The sequence below is a fragment of the Phaethon aethereus genome, assembly GCF_964289735.1.
Source record: "Phaethon aethereus genome assembly, chromosome: 9".
Taxonomy (NCBI): domain Eukaryota; kingdom Metazoa; phylum Chordata; class Aves; order Phaethontiformes; family Phaethontidae; genus Phaethon; species Phaethon aethereus.
The window spans coordinates 16,847,698-16,867,115 of record NC_138585.1 but is presented as its reverse complement, the minus strand read 5'-3'; the positions used below and the strand labels follow the sequence as shown (position 1 = coordinate 16,867,115).

The 19,418-nt window shown below is 44.8% G+C and overlaps 1 protein-coding gene across 1 annotated transcript in view; it reads left to right on the top strand.

Annotated features, from left to right (window-relative positions):
• The window catches only part of LPP (LIM domain containing preferred translocation partner in lipoma), a gene marked incomplete at its 3' end in the record, with an annotated part of 202,446 nt that overhangs the window by 16,411 nt on the left and 166,617 nt on the right, over window positions 1-19,418 (top strand). The window contains exon 2 of the mRNA XM_082003461.1: window positions 16,434-16,546. Within this exon, the coding sequence (XP_081859587.1) occupies window positions 16,434-16,546 (113 nt within the window). The remainder of the gene's footprint in view (window positions 1-16,433; window positions 16,547-19,418) is intronic.

Genomic DNA, 19,418 nt, shown 5'->3' with positions numbered 1-19,418 from the left:
TAACTCCAGTGAAAATCACTGATCACAGTTTTGCCATCTCCATTCATCATATGTGAGCTACTAGAGTTAAGAAGGCATCTTTAGCACTAAGGAGGTCCTTAATGAGCTTCTCAGATACTATGACCAGCAGCATGGTAGTTATGATGCAAATGGGCTGGTGGATTTGTATCGGCCAGTTGGCATATGATCTATGCTGGGGATTTGGGACATTACTTTGAACATTGTGGTGAAACCTGACTCATTTCTCATCAGCTTGACATGTTCTTCATCAACAGCAGTACCTGATAAGCAAAGCGTTGCTTCTTAGACTTCATTGACATGTTGTCTGTTGCCTGTTGTCTCATAAATTTCCCCGTGAAGCTCTAAGTAAACACCCCTGGGTGGAATCAGCAGATCATTTTTGTGGCATTTCTTGTCATCTAAACAATAATTCATTAAAAATTTAATGACTCTTTTGCTCTGGAGAGAAGAAAAGAGAGCTGGCGTCTGCCTTTAAAGTTTCTGTCTTGCATTGTTTGGTGATTTTTGTTTTGTTTTGGAGGGTTTTTTATTTTATTTTAGAGGAAATCAAGTTGATAAACTGAAAGAAAACCATCTTATTACAGAAAGCTTGAGTGCTTCTGAGAACATTTAAAACAAGGATGACTAGAAATGACCTTTCCATCCTGGAGCGAACTTTGAGTGTATTCTCCCTTTGGCATTTCTAATGATAGACTTTCCATCTGGTCTTTGCTTAAAAGCTAAGATGCAACTTGGGTTTTTTCACATTAAAACTGTGCATACTCTAAAATTAATCCTCTTGATCATTTCACTTCAGGGAGAGGAGTGCAGAAACACTGGGAATATTTGCTTATTTTTAGCAACTCCATTCAGTCCTTCTGGCAGCAGGTTCCTTCTGTCCCAAATCAAGTAGTTTCTGATTTGGGGGAACCCTGGATTTCCCTCTGCTTGGATTTGGGGAGATTATACCCCTTAGAGGAGATTTTAAAAGAAATTGAAGAGATGTCAGTGGCCCTGGTGGGGTGTGTGATCTGGATCAGTGGGGGGGTGTATGGTTACATTAGCTACCCCTGGCAATACTGTCGTTTCTAATGCTGCAAATTCCATGGTCCCAGTTTCCCAAACTGATTTCCCAGAGCTGAATGCGCCAGAGTGAAATCCCAGCAAATGAATGCTTCGGGGAAGAATTGGGGATCTCCTGAGAGGTACCACTGCAACCATTCAGCCTCATTTCAGCAGAATCTTTGGGGAAAGTACGTAAACTGATCCTTTTGCTTAGCAAAGCATTTCCACAAATGCCTAATTTGATACATGCTTTGCAAAGGCCTGTGGGACGTAAATTTTAAGCATGCACTTGAACTTAAGCGTGTAACTGAGTCCATGCTACATGCAAGCACGTGCATGCATGCGGAGGACGTTACTTTGGATCACGTGTAGGACCATCAGACACCAGATTTTATTTTTTTTTTCCTCCCTGTAACACTGGTCACTACTGAATGTTTTCTCTCTTTCTTTTTTCCTTCTTCATTCTCTATTCAATGAAGTTCTACAAAAATGTATGTAGGTGGGAGGTTAATGGCGAGTTATCCATTCCTTAAACGTTGTTCTGGTAGGAACAGCAGAAAGTAAGTCTATTAGCAGAGTCATCTTTCTATCAGAACTGCATATGGGGCACGCACAGAAAAAGTGTGTTTTCTGGAAATTGAGAAGGCTCTGCAGGAGAGCAGATGTTGTTTGGGGCTCTTGGCAGGTAGATGCTCTGCTGAGGGTATCGGTGTTTTTGCTGCAGGTTCTTCTGGTGACCAACTCTATTAAAACAATTGGAGGGAGAAAGGATGTTGCAAATAATGAAAGAGAACAATTCTGGCACATGTAGCTTCCTCTTCATAAAGCTGCTTTTCCCTTGAGGCAATATATATTGTGTCTTATGGGAAGGAAATCTTACAGTATAAAAGGAAGTCTGAACTGCTTACCAATGAATTTAGAAGCCTAGAAGTTGGATTTCTTTTACGAAGAGGTAATACGGGTTCTGTTCCAGTATATTAGGAGAGCTTTTTTAAGATGCATCTCCAAAACCAGGAGAACTATGGGAATCACTTCTTTAAAATAATATTTGTGTGTGACTTATGTTAATATTCCTGGAACCTTAGGGGATGTATACTCAGCAAAATGAAGGTGTTCAGAGAACAAAAGCAAGAGGGAGGCGGTATCTTTAACCTGAGCTGCTCGGCAGGACAGAACATGGGAGGATGGCTTCATGTTCCTGGGGATGCCTGTGACGTGGGTTAGAGTGGTCCGAGGGCTGTCCTCGCTTTGCTCTCCTGCAATAGCTCCTGAGGGGCTGTTCTGCCTCCAAGAATAGCTGACACATTGCAGTGCTCTAATTACGCCCATTTTCCTGCCGCATCTCTTGCACTGCGAGCGGCGTGCCTTCTGCAGGCTTTATTGCCCGAAGGCTGCCCGCCTGCCGAGTTCGCTCCACGGCGGCCCCGCTGCTGCAGATTTACAACTCCCTATTGTGTATCAGGGTAAAAAGCCGTGTCTGTCCAAAAGTTAGCAAGCTTTTATCCCCTCCCCAGTGCTCTTCTCTCTTGCCATTCCCCTCAATTAAAATAAAGGCATGGGGGGAGAGTGGGAAAGAAAGGGGAGTTGATTTTCTATGAGCAGCAGAAGTGAAGTCCCATTTCAGTGGGCATATCCAAGTAAGGCTATTTTATGCAGACCCTAGCAAGCCAAAAAACAACAAACAAAAGGGGAGGAAGGGGATAGAATCCTTCTGAAGAATTTCTGCATTTTCTGCAGAGTACATAATTGAAGGTGATTTTTTTGATAAAGGCTAAATTGTGTACGGGCATGAAAAATTCAGCAGGGAATTTAAGCCATTTCCAAACCACATGAAACATTAAACATTTTGCTTAAGAATAGCTTGAAGATGGCGTGCATCATCCCAAGCTTTAAGCAGTCATCTGATTTTTCTCTTGCAAATGTTAACCATATAGTAAAGGGGAGCCAAAGTAGATTTTATCTCCTTTCTCATGATGAGTGTGGAGCCATTGCCTTGAAAGGTTTTGCTGTCTGACCTGACACACGTCTTTGTTTACCCATCTTGGTTAGATGATTTTAGCTGCAACATTTTGAAGAATGAGAGGAGCAGATATCAGTGTGTCAGTCTCAGTGTGCCTTCTGTGCTTGTGATCAGCTTCAGCCTTGGGCTCTTGTTTGAGTGGCTCTCAAATTAGCCTTTTAAATCCAGTGGAATTAAAGATTTTAATCAGGCATGATGCTAATCAGCATGACATGATGTGATATGTATGGCCTGATAAGGATATAGAGTAAATCTCTCAGTCTCTTGAAAGCACAGAATCCCGTTCCTTAAATGATCTTCAACATCCACATCTAGGTTTTGTCTAGATGTGGTACTGGATTTTAAAGCTAGGTTGTGCCTGTATTTTTAAATTTAAAATTCTTCCTTTATGTAGAAAGATTGGCTAATTTCAGATCATTCTCAGGTGTGTTCTTGATTACTTCTTGTTTTCTTGACAGCCCAAGTACCCAAACATGCCATGTTTTCTTTTTAAATAAGGTTGTTATTCACTTGGGTGTCTTTCATCAAGGAAATCTGACTGTGATTGTTTAAATCTTCTAGGAATTAGCTTTGCTTTTGCATAAAGCAGTCACCTTGGATGACTGCATGCAGCAAGTCATGCATTGCAAAATTGCAGTGTGGGTTTTCAAAACCTGCCGTTGTTTGGGTTTGTTTAGCAAAGCTGGTTAGTGCTCTCCAAAGGAGGATGGTTCTCTTCTTCTCTAGGCAGACACTAGGGCCGTGACTCTCAAGTTTGTCTTCCTCTGCCAATGATGATCCTCTAAGAAAACTCTTCATCCTTAAATATTTCCATGTGCACTTTTACCAGGACACACAGTATGCTTTCTCATCGTTATGCTATCAAAACACCACAGTGGTAAGCAGCAACACGACCTTCCCATTATTTCACTTGGGATTGGAAAAAGGCAAGAGAGTAGTTCTCAGCTCCAGGGCACCACTTTGGTCATGGGAAAAATTTAGACCAGGGGATGGATAGTGTTGATGCAACCAGTCTGCTACAAAGAGCACTAAACTTGAGCAGCGTGGAGACAAGCCAGTCCAGAGCACTTGGCCCAGAAGATGCTTCTCTCCGTGTTTTGATTCATGAAGAAAGTAGAGACATTGGATCCAAAATTCTCAGAGCTCAGGGAAACTGGGCTAATAAACAACTCCAAATAACCTACGCTTCATGATTCATCATACAGCCTCAGCACATCAGGCATCTCTGTGCATTAAAATAATTTCCAAGCCAGACTGCCAGCTTGGGCGCTCTCTGGCTCTTTCAGCTTGCTAGTAACGTTGAATTGGAAGTTATTCTCCTTCCCACAACATCTTTTGCCTGATGGAGAAAAAGGTCTATTCTTCCAGTCTAACTGATGGAGGGTTTTTTGTTAGAAGATGAGATGGGCCATCCACTCTTCCCCTGTGCTGCTAAGCACTCTCTCCTTTCCATTCACTGCTCCAGGAATGTGCTTCTGGTAGTATGGGGAGATGAATATGTCACAGCGAATAACCTTTGTGTGTCACTGCAGGCATCAGCAAGTCTCAAAGTATGATAGAGTTTTTTGTGCTTATAGAAGATTTATCCTCTTCTCTTGCTCCCTGAGCACACACTCAAACAATATATCCATTTTAATTGTTTTCTGAGAGGTTAGTAATATTGGAGTGAGGATTTAGAATGAAGATCAATCATTAATCTGAAAAGAATGGATTTGTATTTTCCTGCAGCAAGGCTGGAAAAGAAGTTAGGATAAAAGAAAATCAAGAGAGATTCCCGACCTAACTGACTGTAATTATTTTGGCCTAAAATTGTGCAAGTAACAGCTCTGAGGGAAAACTGAACCTCAGAGTGAAGGTTTCAGAAGTCCAGTCTAAAAGCTGTAGCAATGTGTTACTACAATTTGTTATCATTTTTTTTCCACAATATTTTATTTCAAGAATAAAATCTCTGGCTTTTTAAACAAAACCACAATCTTTGCAGAAGATTTTAATTTTCTTCCGCATTTTTTCTTTTAACTGGAATCTGAAAATATCCACAAATATTCCAGTAATTCATTTTCTGTTGGTTAAATGGAAAAATTTTAATTCAATCCGAATTAATTGTCACAAGTGGTATTCCCCAGGGCTCAGTCTTAGGACCGGTCTTGTTCAATATCTTTGTTGATGATCTGGATGAGGGGATCGAGTGCTCCCTCAGTAAGTTTGCAGATGACACCAAGTTGGGTGGGAGTGTTGATCTGCTGCAGGGTAGGAGGGCTCTGCAGAGGGATCTGGACAGGCTGGATCGATGGGCTGGGATCAACTGTATGAGGTTTAATAAGGCCAAGTGCTGGGTCCTGCACTTCAGCCACAACAACCCCATGCAACGCTGCAGGCTTGGGGAGGAGTGGCTGGAGAGCTGCCCGGCGGAAAGGGACCTGGGGGTGCTGGTTGACAGCCGGCTGAATATGAGCCGGCAGTGTGCCCAGGTGGCCAAGAAGGCCAACAGCGTCCTGGCCTGTATCAGAAATAGTGTGGCCAGCAGGAGCAGGGAAGTGATCGTGCCCCGGTACTCGGCACTGGTGAGGCCGCACCTTGAATCCTGTGTTCAGTGTTGGGCCCCTCACTACAAGAAGGATGCTGAGGTGCTGGAGCGTGTCCAGAGAAGGGCAACGAAGCTGGTGAGGGGTCTGGAGCACAAGTCTTATGACGAGTGGCTGAGGGAACTGGGGTTGTTCAGTCTGGAGAAGAGGAGGCTGAGGGGAGACCTTATCGCTCTCTACAACTACCTGAAAGGGGATTGTGGCGAAATGGGTGTTGGTCTCTTCTCCCAAGTAACTAGTGATAGGACAAGAGAAAATGGCCTCAAGTTGCGCCAGGGGAGGTTTAGATTGGATATTAGGAAAAATTTCTTTACGGAGAGAGTGGTCAAGCACTGGAAGAGGCTGCCCAGGGAGGTGGTAGAGTCACCGTCACTGGAAGTATTAAAAAAAAAAACATGTGGATGTGGCACTTCAGGACATGGTTTAGTGGGCATGGTGGTGTTGGGTTGATGGCTGGACTTGATGATCTTAAAGGTCTTTTCCAACCTTAATGATTCTGTGATTCTGTGAAAACTATCTCACCCATGTTTCTCTACACCAAATAATTGACCCAGCTTTTACTGTGGTATGTTTTACTGCAAGGGCACCCTCTCAGTAACCCTCGGCTGGTGCCAGACCCTAATACTTTTTCTCTGGGAAGGAGGCACCGTATCCTGAGCAGAGTTACATCAAAACTGCTGGTTTGGTTGACTGCTTTCACAGAACGGTCAGAAGCTTGAAATGTGTGCTTGGATAACAACAATACCATGGTCATTCCTGTTAGGAACACAAGACGAGAGCCACATGTCCTCCCAAAGCAGCACAGGTACTGTGGTGCCACCACTTATCCCTACTTCTATTCTGAGAATAGATGGTCTGCTTGGGTCACTTTAAGGAGTTAATTTTATTGTAAAGAGTGTCATGAATGGGGATATTATTCTCATCCTTGGGAAGTCCTTTTTGTGTCTCTCATTAACCTCTTCCTCTCCCACTTTAGGATCTTCCTGATGGGAAGTGCTCTCCTTCCTCATGTTTTCCCCACCGCAGTGCTCTGGGCTCTGACCAGCAAGGAGAAGGATGAGGGGGGCAGTTCTTGGTAGGGGATTTTGTGGAATACGGAAAACATAAATGTAGTTACTTATCTAAAAAGTCAGTTTAGCACGTAATGTTTCCTAACCAGTTACTGTGTTGAATTATGGAAAAGTGTAAATTTTAAAGCATTTCTGCTTAAAATATGGTGATAACTGCACATGTAAGTGTGTATAGTAACTTTGGGGTGTTGAGCAGTGATCCTTGGTAAAGAAAGCTTGTATATCAGTGGTTTAGGGTAAAATTCTTCTCAAGGAGAAGAAACCCTGCATCACTTTTTTTCTCCTCTGCCTTCCCTGTTACTGAAAAGTATAGTAGAGAGGATGTAGAGCACCTCCAGGTGGAATCTACACAGGGAAAGATACTTCCCCCCCGTTTTTTTTTTCTTTTGATTATAATCCCATTCCTCTTCCATAGTCTAGCAAGATCGTGTGGGACATTTCTAGTAGGTACTAACAAAAGGAACCAAACTCCCTCCACAAAAATGACCACCACTCAGTATAAATATATATTTATATAAATTTATATATGGAGATATGGAAAATTAGTTTTTTACTTTGAAAGAAGAAAATAAAGGTGAATTCTGTTTATCCAACATTTGATTTTATCTTAAATTATCTTCAGGGATTAAGGATGTAATTTATTATTCAACTGTTAACACTGGTGGATAAGCAAGCAATTAATTTTGTGGCATTAAGAAGACCTAACTACTTTTTCTGCTCCCCAGTAGCACTGACTAATTGCAATAGAAAGAAGAAAGGTGAAAACAGTGAACTAAGACACATCTGATAAAGACACATGTGCTTTAATCTTTCCAAGTTTGGATGTTTATAAGAGTTACATAGGGAGGCGTGGGGAAGGGGATAGGATGAACTGAATGAGCCGGTTTGAAAATCAGTTTATGGGAGCATTTTTGATCAGCTCTTCTGTGAGAGCATACATGTGTTTCCCTCTTGATGTTTTGCTCCAGCCTCTCAAGCCAGCAGCAAAAAACTTCGTGAGGAGGATGTCTTGCAGGAAGGTTGATGCCATCACCCAGGGAAATGGTCTAGTTACAGCAGTGTTGTTTGTTGTTCCTCTCGTTCGCGTGCTGGGCAAGAAGAATGGATCCAGCTCTTCCAGATGTTTTGCAGCATGGGCCACTGCTGGCTCCAAGGCTGAAGCCAAGGCTGTAGCACATTGAATTTCCTCTGACCGCTCAGATTGCAATTCACCCCCAAAGTGTGAAAACAACATAATAACAATTATAGGCAAAGATAAGCCTGAGATTGCTTAAAAACTTGGCTGCAAACTTGAGAAAGTCCCTTGGCAGTAAAGAGCTCTGGGAGATGTTTTTTGTGATCTGCGCAGTGTTTTGTATTTCATCACTGGACACAGAGGGGGTTTGGTTGGTGATAAGAAAGGATGTATCCAAAGGACATGGTCCCCATCTTCCTTGGGGAAGGGGAGAAAGCTGACCGAAAAACCAGATTTGTCTTGACTGTGCCATGCAACAGCAGCCAGCGAGAACGAGGTCTTAATCCAGTGGCGTAGCTCATTTTTTTTCAACTCCTTCACAACAGCCCTCTTTAGTAAACTAATGCATATGTCAACTCTTGTCAGGAGCTCTTAGCAATGAACAAATGAGTTGAATACCATAATCTAATAAACAAATAGATAACCCGTTTTGGTTTTGTTCTGAGTGAGGCAGCGTTTCCCTTGTTGAGTTGTTTCATGGACCTTTCACTCTGCACAGGGGAGGGATGGTATGTGGGAATGCAGCCCGTGTTTCCCCTCCAAAGATAGGGTCTGTGCTTCTGACTTAGATGCCCTGATTTCCAGCCTATTTCCAGTTGTTTGTGTTGAAATCTTTCCATCTCAGCAGGTTGTTTTCTGTATTTTTATTTTTTTAAGTTATTCAGACCTACTTTTGTCCCTGTTATTGGGCCTGAGCAGCTGCAACTGAAAGCAGGATCTCATCGTACTAATTGCTGCACAGACCAAGGAAGATGGACTCCATCCTTACGTCTACAAATACACACCAGAGGGAAGGCAAAGGAAGGCTTTGCATGCCTGTGGACCGAGGTGGAGTGGGACTAGGTGACATCCCCAAAGTCCTAAAAGAAGTCTATGACAAAGAACGGTGCTTAGAGTTTTTCTATTAATCTTATGGCTCTTTGTCCTCCTTCTATTTTAGCACAGATTTTAATTAAAGTTTTAGAGTGCCGTGGGCTGTTTCTTGCATTGACTCAGCTTTAGTCCTTCACTAAGCTTTAGTAAAGGACTGATGTATTTTCTGTTGAGCTGAGGTCTGATACTAGCAGACCTCTCCTCTAAGCAGATATCAACGTTATGAGGTAACTGTTAGGAGTAACGTGATCGGAGCAGGAGCAGAACTGGCTCGTTTGCATTGTGTTTACAAAACAGGTGAGCAAAATAAGTCATCTCTATTGCAGAGAGGTTGGCGTGGGATATTAGCTGGAATGCTTTGTCCCACGGTTATGTGGAAGAGTAAGTTGAAGAATCAAAATGCAGCCTTGTATCGATGCGTTAGTACTTAGTGGAGTATATCGTAAGCGTACGGTGTGTAGGATGTTCGGCTGATGTGCATGGGGGAAAACAACCCAGCACGTGGTTATACCTGCCTCCACATACCCTGCGACCGTTGGGGCTGCAGGAGCATCGGTTGCGTTTTGCTGAGAAGGATGGCATGGCTAGGTATCGACAGACATAAGCTGAATAAAAACGCAGTCTCATAAAAAAAAAAAAAGCGTTGTTTTCACAATGAGGGGCATCCACTGTGGCAAAGCGGCTGAGATTTTGCATAATTTGGGGAACTGAGCCCTTGTCTTCTACCCTTGTGCTAATTACTGCCTTTGGGCTGTTTTGAGAGGGAGGTCAGTGAGTTCTGATGTGAACCAAGGGTGGGTGGGATTTTCCCCGCTGGTGACCAGAGCTGGAGTGAAAGATCTTTGTACAGGACACTAAAGATAGCATCTGTTCGTGCTAAATCAAGTTGCTGAAAGCTGTATCATCTGAAGTGAGCCTGGCATGGTGTGCCAATGCCGCTCCTTTTAGCAGTCACAGACTTGTAGGCAGTGCAAGAGGTCCAGCTCCAGCCCACCAAAGTACCTGGTGATGCCTAAATGGTGGTAAAACGCAGTTACCTCTTGAGCAGTGGAAAAAACTGCTGTCTCAGCTCAGACCCAAATGTCAGAGCAGCCAGTGTTGGATCTCCCTGTTAGCGCTCTCCCATGCAGCTCCTCTGTCCCCATCAGTGTCTCATCTGCTGCTCCTGAAAGCTTCAGTAACTTCTTCTGGCTCTAGTAACGCTGGAAGAAATCCAGAGCGATTCCAACAGAGCTATTTTGGATTTGTGTTTGCAGGAGGAATTGTACCTAGAGGTTTTAAGTTAATCGCACGGTCACTTTTCCTTTGTGTATTTAACCACCGAAGTTAATGAACATTTGAAAGTTCCACAGGCGGCTGCTTTCATTATGCCAGCTAGCTGTGGTAAAAGGTGGCCGCGGCAGTAGAGTGGTAGTCCAGCTGAAGTTGTGCAGGTAGGAAAAATACTGGGAATTGGTTCTAGTGAATCCCAGGGGTTTGGGTAGTTGGACAAGGGGATGAAGGTGGAGGTAAGGATGTGTAAGCTGCCATGGCACGTGTTGCCTATTGACTTTCCATGTAGTAAACAAAATTACCAGATGGTCGTTGGCATGTGAGTTTTGGGTTTTTGTTTGGTTTTTTTTCCTTTGAAGAGCATATTTTAAGCAGGACTGCGATTCATAGCCCTGAACTGTAGGGGACTAATGTTCCTGTTCTCCAGCTGGGAGAAACTAATTCAACATCTTGTGTTGTAAACACTCACTCATTTTAACTGATTACACCTCCAATGTTCCTCAAATCACTAAAATTACTAATTGTTATTCCTTACACATCAGAGAGTGAATCCTGAATAATTAACCCCAAATAAAATTAGAGGAATTGGCCCTTTTAATTAGAATCCCTGCTGCTGTTTGTTCTGAGCTTCCTTTTCTTACTGTTAAGAGACTTTTAGAATGATTAAAACTGTTTAAGACTTAAACAGCCAGTGACCTTTTAATACAATATAAATCCATAAAAGCAATATTTCAGCTAGCAGGTGGTGAAGTAAATTTTCAGTGCAACTACCTGACAGACTCAGTATTCCTTTTTTAAATACTGAGGATGAAATTAGCCCGTGTGTTTTTTTTGGTTTTTTTCTCTCCCTCTTGCTTATTAATACAGTAGCTGATTAGCAAAAGTAGTTCAAATGGTAGGATTAGGGATTGGTAAGAGAGTGGTAATTTAAACAGCGCTTTGGGTTGGTGGAGCTGCTTTATTTTAGGAATCACAGGTCAATGTGGAATATTTAGGTAGATCGTGGAGCTGGTGTGTAATCATGAGACAGTTTTCTGTGCACTGACGTGGTGTCGATGACCCCTCCTGACATGGTTTTGACCAAGGATGCGCCAACACAAAACATGATTTTAATTGTGTGCTTTCCTTGTACAGTGACATGTGTTAAATGCAGATGTTACAGGAAAATGTTCGTTTTGGGATACATAGTAAGATGCGTGTTCACACCTAAGAGTCACCAGGTCATATCTAGCTGAAGCTTTCTATAAAAATCCTGCGGCATCACTTCAGTATAAAGTTTCCCAGACCACATAGTAATGCTGCGATATTCTGCAGGTTTTTGCAGTGGTTATTGTGGAATACAGGTCCATGGTAGCCTCAGTCAAAAGGGTTTTAGCTCAGTGCTAAACGAATTAGACTTTAAATGTAAATCTTAATTGTTTCAATGTAGATCACCCTCAAATTGCAAGCTTTGGCTTTCTGCAGTAGAAGTTAAATACTTGACAGGGCAGTGGGAAATGCCTGTATCTGCCCAGTACTTTCCCAAATGGACTCTGTCTGCATCAGAATGGAAACACATCAGTGGGGGTTTGCTCTGTTGTCCTTATTCTGGTCTTTGAATCAGGGGAGAGCTGTGTTTTTCAGGTGATTCAAACCGATTCTGTACCAGCTTCAGAGTCAGAAATTATCAAGATGACAATGAGAAAGGGTTATTTTTGTTTGGAAGGGGAAAAATGAAAAACATCTGGGCATGTAGTCTTCAGATGTCAGCCAGAGATCTGGGAAGACCAGTGTGAACCCTGTTTTGTTGGTTGATAGATTTCATTAAGTTATTGTTTCAGGGAAAAAATATGATGTTTTGCTTTTTTGTGTTTCCGAGGGTTTTTCCCCCAAACAGTCTCTTCTTACTGAACATGTGAGATCTTCGTGTCTAGAAGTTTCAAAGCTGCAAATCTTCATGTCTAAACAACTGTGTCAGTCAAGGGGGGAGGCAATTACTGTGCTGCAACTCATTTGTCGACTGGCAGATATATTCTCCCTGAAAACAAAGACTTGAGACATACGAGCCTGATCCTGCAAAAAAATGAAGTGCACTTAAAAATTTAAAGGTTAGACTGTAAGTGAGAAAGGTGCTTGGTGCATGAGACAGGATGTTTTTCTCAGCTTGTACTTGTACCCAGAAGGCATCAGGCAGCCAATGGCAAAAACGTTGAGTTTCTGTTCGGCCTGACAGGCTCGTGCTGATGTGGACATCTGTTAAGGCTTTGAACAATTTTTTTTATTTGTACATTTGAAAAGCGTAGTAATGAAATGTCTGAATCTCCTTGGAAAGCGTAAGAGGGGAGATTTTGGGGAGGAAGGGGTAAGACCTTGCAAATGCATCTCCATGGCACAGATGTGATTGGAGCCAGAAGCCGGGCTGGGGCTTGGGAGGCATCGCTTGTGTTTATGGTTCTGCTATAGTTTCCCAAGATAGCCATGATGGACAGACTTAATTTCTGTCTAATTACTTGATTGTAAAACATGGAGAAGAGCATTACTGGGGCTGACAGTGTCTTCTCTTGTGGTTGTGCTGGGTGATGCTCCGGTGCAGGAGCAGGCGTGGGTGAAGAGCTCAGAGCTGCGGTTTCACGGCACGCTGAGCCATCGTATTTGAAATAACCGAGCTGGTGCATGTGTTGCACCGTGCAGCCCCTTCGTAGGTTGACTCGCGGTCTTCACAGCTGTAAGAAGAAACAAGTAGCTGGCATGACGAGGAGTGTTTATCTTCTTCTCTAAACATGTGGTAATGGGTAGAGTTTTCCCGTTGCGAGAGCTGAAGGCAAGCTGCGCTGTGGTGCAAAGGCCCCAGGCTGCCTCCACGGGGGAACTCGCTGTCGGAAGGTGATCTCACCTGCCCTGAAGTATAAATTCCTTCCTGGAGGTGTATTGGTGTCTTCATTGATGGAGCTCGGTGCAGTCACTCTCATAACTTAAGTACCTCCAAGTGTTCAGGCTGATGCCAGGTGGATGTCAACCATAACGCCCATCTCAGTGCTGAGCAGCAATCAGTGGTAATAAGCCTGTCGCCCATTGTATCCCTTATTTACAGAGGGGCAGCAGGGTTAAATCAGTCAGGAGAGGGTGAGCATTCAGGGTGGGACACGTCCTCCATGGTTAATTCTGGTAACTCCAGAACCTCGATTGCCCTATGGCCGCCGGCACATCCATGTGGACCAGGGGATGGCCCTTTCCCCAGACGGCTCCCCATGTAGCTGGCTGGTGCTGGAGGTGGTCAGCAGCGGGTGGCAGCGATATGCTCTGCCTGTACATGGACTTTCCTGCCTCCTCCTCTGGCTTCCCCGGCTCTAAGCAAGTGAAATCTGTCTGTCTTGCAAAGCTTCTGAGGTGAGGGAAGGTCCCTGAGGTGCATTGGAGCAGTCTGTGGGGAGATGCCACTTAAATGAAATGTAAGCTTGCTTCAGCTTTTTTCCTCCTTTACTCCTCCAGTGTAGACCTGTTTCTTCCACACGTCATCTAAAACCATTCGCTGTTCGGGACAGAGGTATCACGGTCTTTGCATGCTTCCCTCTCTGCTGGAGGGAGGCTTCCAGCAATGCCAATAATAATAATAATAATACAGTAACAGCTTTCCCTCCTGCATCCGAGGGAACACTCTCCCGCGAGTGCAGTGGGAACAGCACCGGGTCCTATGGCGGTGTGTGGGAAAGAGGAAAGTGCAGTGGCAGAATAAATAACTAAAGCTGCGAAGCAGAAAAGTCCATCTGTTTGCAGAGGACCAGGAAAAGGCCAAACATCTGCAAGGTCCCCCCAGTTCATCAGGCATCTGCTTTCTGCTTCCCAGTCTAGAAACCTTCCCGTTTGTGGGGAGAGTGGAGCCAGCAGCTTATCTGACAGAGTCAGCAGAGCTGGGCTGGGTTGCAGTTGAAGCCAGCTGTCTCATACTGCAAAGAAAAGTGTTTTCTTCCAAACTCTAGAAAAGGGCTCTTCTTTGTTTCTGTCTTTTGCTCCTTTTCTGAAAAATCTTGCCAATGTTTTTTTCTTTCGGGAGGAATAGATCTTCCAAAGGGGCAAAATGATATTTATTTTGTGTTTGTTCTATCAATCATTATTTTTCCCCTTTTGTTATAGCAACTGTTATTTTTCCCTTCTGTTTATGCACAAACCCTGTGCCTTTCCCTGTCTCATCCCCTTCAACACCTTTTCTACCTAGAGTTTGCTTAGGTGTTTTAAAGGGTTGTGATAAAGCAAGAGTGTCTGACTAATGTGCTGTGCAGGGACATGAGTCTCTGGCATCGGAGCCAGAACTAACTGGAGAAACATCATCTGAAGTGTATTCTTTGGGAAGTGTGTATCTGCTGGAGTTGAATTTGTTTGCGAAATCACGGTGGTTGGAGGGTCATTCTCAGAGCGAAGGAGAAAAATTTACTTAGCACTGAAACATCCCAGCATTTTTTAGAACTAAACGCCAAGATATTAATTTCAAAGTATTTCTTCTTTCTTTTTACTCTGTATTGTGTTTCATATGATTTGAAATAAAAGATTGGATTAATTATAGGGCAAAGAGGAGGATACTGCAGATGTTATTGTACATAATTTTTTTACAAAAATCGATCTTGAACTCTATAATATCATGAGCCAGTAGGTTTCATGGGATTTTATGTATTGGAGCAACATGGTTGTCTTAAATTAGTTTTCAGTGTGTTGTTTTTGAACTATCTTTGTGCATCTGTTTTTAGGATGATACTTTCTTAGGGATTCGGAGGGGTTTTTTTGAGTCTTAGCCATGCTCACTTTGGGGAGAATGGGAAGAAATTACTTTCCTGGGAAATAAGATTCCTAAAAGTTCTAGGGGGAGTTTATGCCTTTCAGAGGGCGATTTGAAATCAAATAGATTTATGGGGCTGCAGACCCATCTGCTTTCCATGGTGAATAGCACGAAGGTGCTGTGCTGGTGGTGCTGCCCAGCTGGCGCCTGGGGCTTTGAGCCTGGGCAAGGGTGGTCCAGAGGACTGCGGGTCGCTGGGGTTTGGCTCAGCTCCTCTCCGAGCGGTTTGGAAGCTGCTTCTTGGTATTTGGAGACGGCACTGAGACCCTGTAGCTGGAAGGTGGTGTGGCACTGCATGGAGATGTGGCGGGTCAATTAGGGTGCCCATGTTTCCTCCCAAAAGGGTTAAAACCCTCCAAAAGCAACAGTTCCTATGTACATGAAATATCACGCTTTTATTCATCTTGAACGTCCATCCCAGACGCTGCACACAGGAGAGCAAACAACTCTACGTGCAGCATCAAGCTTTATGAGAAGAAATAAAAATGGACCACCAAAGTGGTCCAAATTACAGGCAACTGCATCCCCAGGAGCCAAATCCAGTGTTAATGACAAACGCCCTTTTTTCCATCTTTAGGAGGTGCTTTCAGAGCCTGGTGTCCTGCTGCCCACAGCCTGTGCAGCTCTGTCCTTGTTTTCTTATTTGTGCTCCCACCTCCCATGAAGTTTTCCAAGAGAGGTGTCCCATCTCTACGCTAAGCTGGATGGCTTCACAGCCAGTATGCTGTTTTGTCTTTACATCAGCACTTTTGGAAGTTTAAGATGAACAAATTAAAGTGTAGATGTTTTGTACATCAGCCTCATTTAAAAAACCTCCTCAGAATTAAGAGGTGGATGCTTCTGAGCTTGCAACTGGCTCATCACATAGCTATTGTCACTGAGAAGAGCGTGAGATCTTCCCAGCAGTTCTTTACATGAACCTATAAGGTCCCTATGGGAAGAGGGAGATGCAAAGAGCATGGCTGCCTGCCAGCAGCAGGGATGCAGGAGATGGGCTGGTCTAGATTTTGAGCTCCAGCTCCAGCCCTCCATGTGTTCTTTGCAGCAGGGAATCCCTGCTTTTAGACAGCATCAGATACTGTCTTTATAGCAATCAAGAAGAGCTGGCATAATTTAGCACCCAAGAGGGCTGAATTGGGTGGGATCCATGGCAGGGCTGGACGCAGGGCGTTCACTACTGCAACTTTTGTAGTTGCCTGCGGCAGATTTGAGATGCAAGCTTCGATCTGCGGAGCTGGTTGTTGATGCCTTCAGGCTTTGTGGCAAGTCACCGTCTGCTGCAGGGTCTGAGCACCTCTGAGCAACCTGCCAACGTTACTGAGCTGTCGTAGCCATCTCCTGAAGCAGTGAGAGGGTGCAGCTGAGCATTTAATGGTTAAATGATGTGTTACTTTCTGTGCCACAAAACGCATGGCAGAAACTGCGAGTATTGCAGGGTTCATCCTGATCATCTGTGTCATGGTGTGGGGAAATGCTGGTGACTCTTAAGTTCTCCCATTCTCTCTCCTAGGGGACTTCCTTCCTCCACCCCCACCTCCTGTGGATGACCTCGGGAACATCACATCATCACAAGGTGCCTTCCCCCCCCCGCCCCCTCTGGATGACGTTACATTTAATGTGCAGGTAAGATGACAAGAATTTTATCTTTTGTGCAGAACTGATCAAAAAATTGTGGAAATGAATGGATGGTAATAAAATAAGGTGGCAAAGTGCTGTGGTTAGAAATCATGTGTCAGGAACAACCAAGTCAGCTTTAGCAAGCTGTGTTTCCCAAGTAGGGAATATTTCCATTCAAAATTTGCTGGGCTATTAAAGGATTTTTCCCATCCGGCTTGAATTAGAAGACTAATTGCCTTATGTCCTTGTGATGGTGGATGGGAATGAAACCTTCCCAGAAAGAATTGTTTTCTGGAAAGGCCATCTCCTTCCATGGACTGTGGAGAGACTTTAGGGCAGTAATCCGATCCTAAAAGTGCTTTGTTTAGACGCCTAAAATTAAGTGAAGGAAATAAGCCCTGCCCCATGCTCCAGTGATGTCACTGAGACCCTTTTCACCCCCTTTTTACTGGCTTGGATGCTCAAGATTTGCCATCTGGATGAAAGTGCAACTTCTAAGATGCATCAGGTGATGATGGCATGTCCTGTGTGGATAGGGTCACACCTTGAACACCTTTGAAAGGTATGAACACCTTTGTGCAGACATCTCCGGCTTGCCTGGAGTGCCGGGTACTGTTGTGTTAGCTCAGGCACATTCAGGAGAGGTGTTTTCAGACTGTAGGGACAGGCTGTCAAGGTGATCAAGGACTGAGGAGCTGATCTTGCCAGTGGAGACTAGAAGAGTTTGGCTTCTTAGCTGAGCAAAAGGAAGGCTGAGGAGGGGATATATTTGAAATACATTTGGGGAATAAGCACCAGAGAAGAACTATTTCGTTTCTGGGTGAGTGTTGGTGCAGGAACAGGAGAGGCTGACCTTGCCAGAAGTACCTTCATGCTGGTTTTTAGACGTTTCTAAGCACTGAGGCTGTGAAGGTCTGGAAGAGCCTCCTTAGGAGGAGCAGTGAGAGCAAAGCCAGTGTGATCTAGGTTTGAGGCTGATGAGAGTTGTGTCACCACATACCCACAGCCTTGGGGATGACCCTGGGAGGTTGTGGCAGTGTTGTGTCCCTTGGTAGATTTGAACTTGAGAATAGGCCAGTGGGCAGACATTAACCAGGATTCAAGAGACCTGACTTAGTTCCTGACCCCACCACAAACTCTACAATCAGTTCATCTACTTTGTGCCTCTGTAAAAAGAAAACATCTCCCTCCGTGTGGGCTTCCTGTGATCTCTTGCCTGTGACGAGATGTTCAGATGCTATCACAACGTCTCAGTGTGTTCCTGCAGTGGGTTCAGCGTTATAAGCAGCCTTCGAGAGGGAAGGGGTTAATGAGAATTGTGTTCTCCTTTGCCAGGAAAGGCTGCAGCCGTCACGGACATTAGCCAAGTGTGGAGCATGGCTTTTCCCAGCCTTGGGGGAATGAAGTAATTCCCCAGCAAGTGTTGTTCTGTCTCTTATCTCTCCAAGACGAGTGGACCCCGTGGGAGCAGGGCAGCCTTCAGACTGCCCTGGGAAGCGGCAAAGCAGCAGGGTCCTGGCGAGGACAGGGTGCTGCCTGCATGGCTGCCTGCGCAGGAGCCTGGGCAGAGGGAAGGGGTTGTCCGGCTGCCCCCTTGCTGGGCCGCCCAAGAAGAGGACCATGCTGTGTTTACTGGAAGGGGCTTCTGTCTTCAGCTCCTTGTGCCTCCCTCCTGTGATGGGTCCAAAGACGTGCCGGAGCCTCTTGGGGACATCACTGGGACATGCTCCTTGGTAGAACCACCCGACAGGACGGCTCTTCCCCGCTGAGCTCATGATGCTGCTATTTGTCACACCCTTTCTCTCTGGCTTTGGGAAGCTGGGGCTGGAGCCTTGTTCACAGCATTGGGTTTTGGCAGGAGTTTGGTTAGAGCGAGATTCCTTCACGTGGCATCCCACTCGGAGGGAGGCGAGCTTACTGGTCATGCCCCGCACTCCTGCCTGTCACCACCCCCAGATGTACTCTGCACAGCAAACACGGGCCTGTGCCTTTAATTTGTGCCTTCTTGTCACCTTTTTCCCTTCTTTTCCCTTCCATCCTGTGAAGGAGATCGGGAGAAGACAAAAGCCAGGGCTAAGTCAGGAGCTGGCGGGGGCTCGTCTCGCAAGATCAGCTCCTTATCTTGCAGGAGCAGCAAAAGCAATCATTTTCACAACTCCAGATGGGGGTTCCCGTGCTGAAGGAGCAGAACAAATGGTGGCTGTGTTCCTTCTGCTGTGAATCCTTTCTCAGCCCTCAGGACATGGTTGCCTGAAGGCAGGGATCTCGTGCGCATGTGTTGGATCAGGCTCCAGCAACCTAAAGCCAAGCCTGATTCTGCTCTCTGATGCCAGGCCACTTCATTTCCATGCCTCAGTTTCCCCGTTGCTAAATGTAAGTGGTGGAGGAGATGACCCCATTCCTGAGCATGTTCAAGATCTGAGGCTGCTGCCTGGGGTGGTTTGGGCCCTGCAGACCCGGTGCAAGACCTCCAGATTTACTCCAGAGTTTGCAGTTTATCTGCTGAAGCAGATCAGCCCCTTTACAGCAGAAATTTCTCTCTGGATGGCAGAGTGCTGATGACAGCTTATGAAATATGTGTGCTGTGGCTCCAGGTAAAGCTTTTTATACTAGGTGTTAAGTTGATGAGGGCAGCAGAATATATATGCTTAGTTTATTATCATTTCGTGCGTTACTGTTAGCAGACGGCTGAAAGCTGCACATACTATTGCAGTTTAAATTGTAGCTTAAGAGCAGCAGTTAAAATAATAATGCCCAGTTTTCATAGGCCTGTTTATCTCTGGATCTCTATTTGGACAGTAGAACTGGCCACTTAGGATCGGATCCAAAAAGGTACTTTAGTATCTGACTTCCCTGATGGAAATCAGAGGACTGGGTC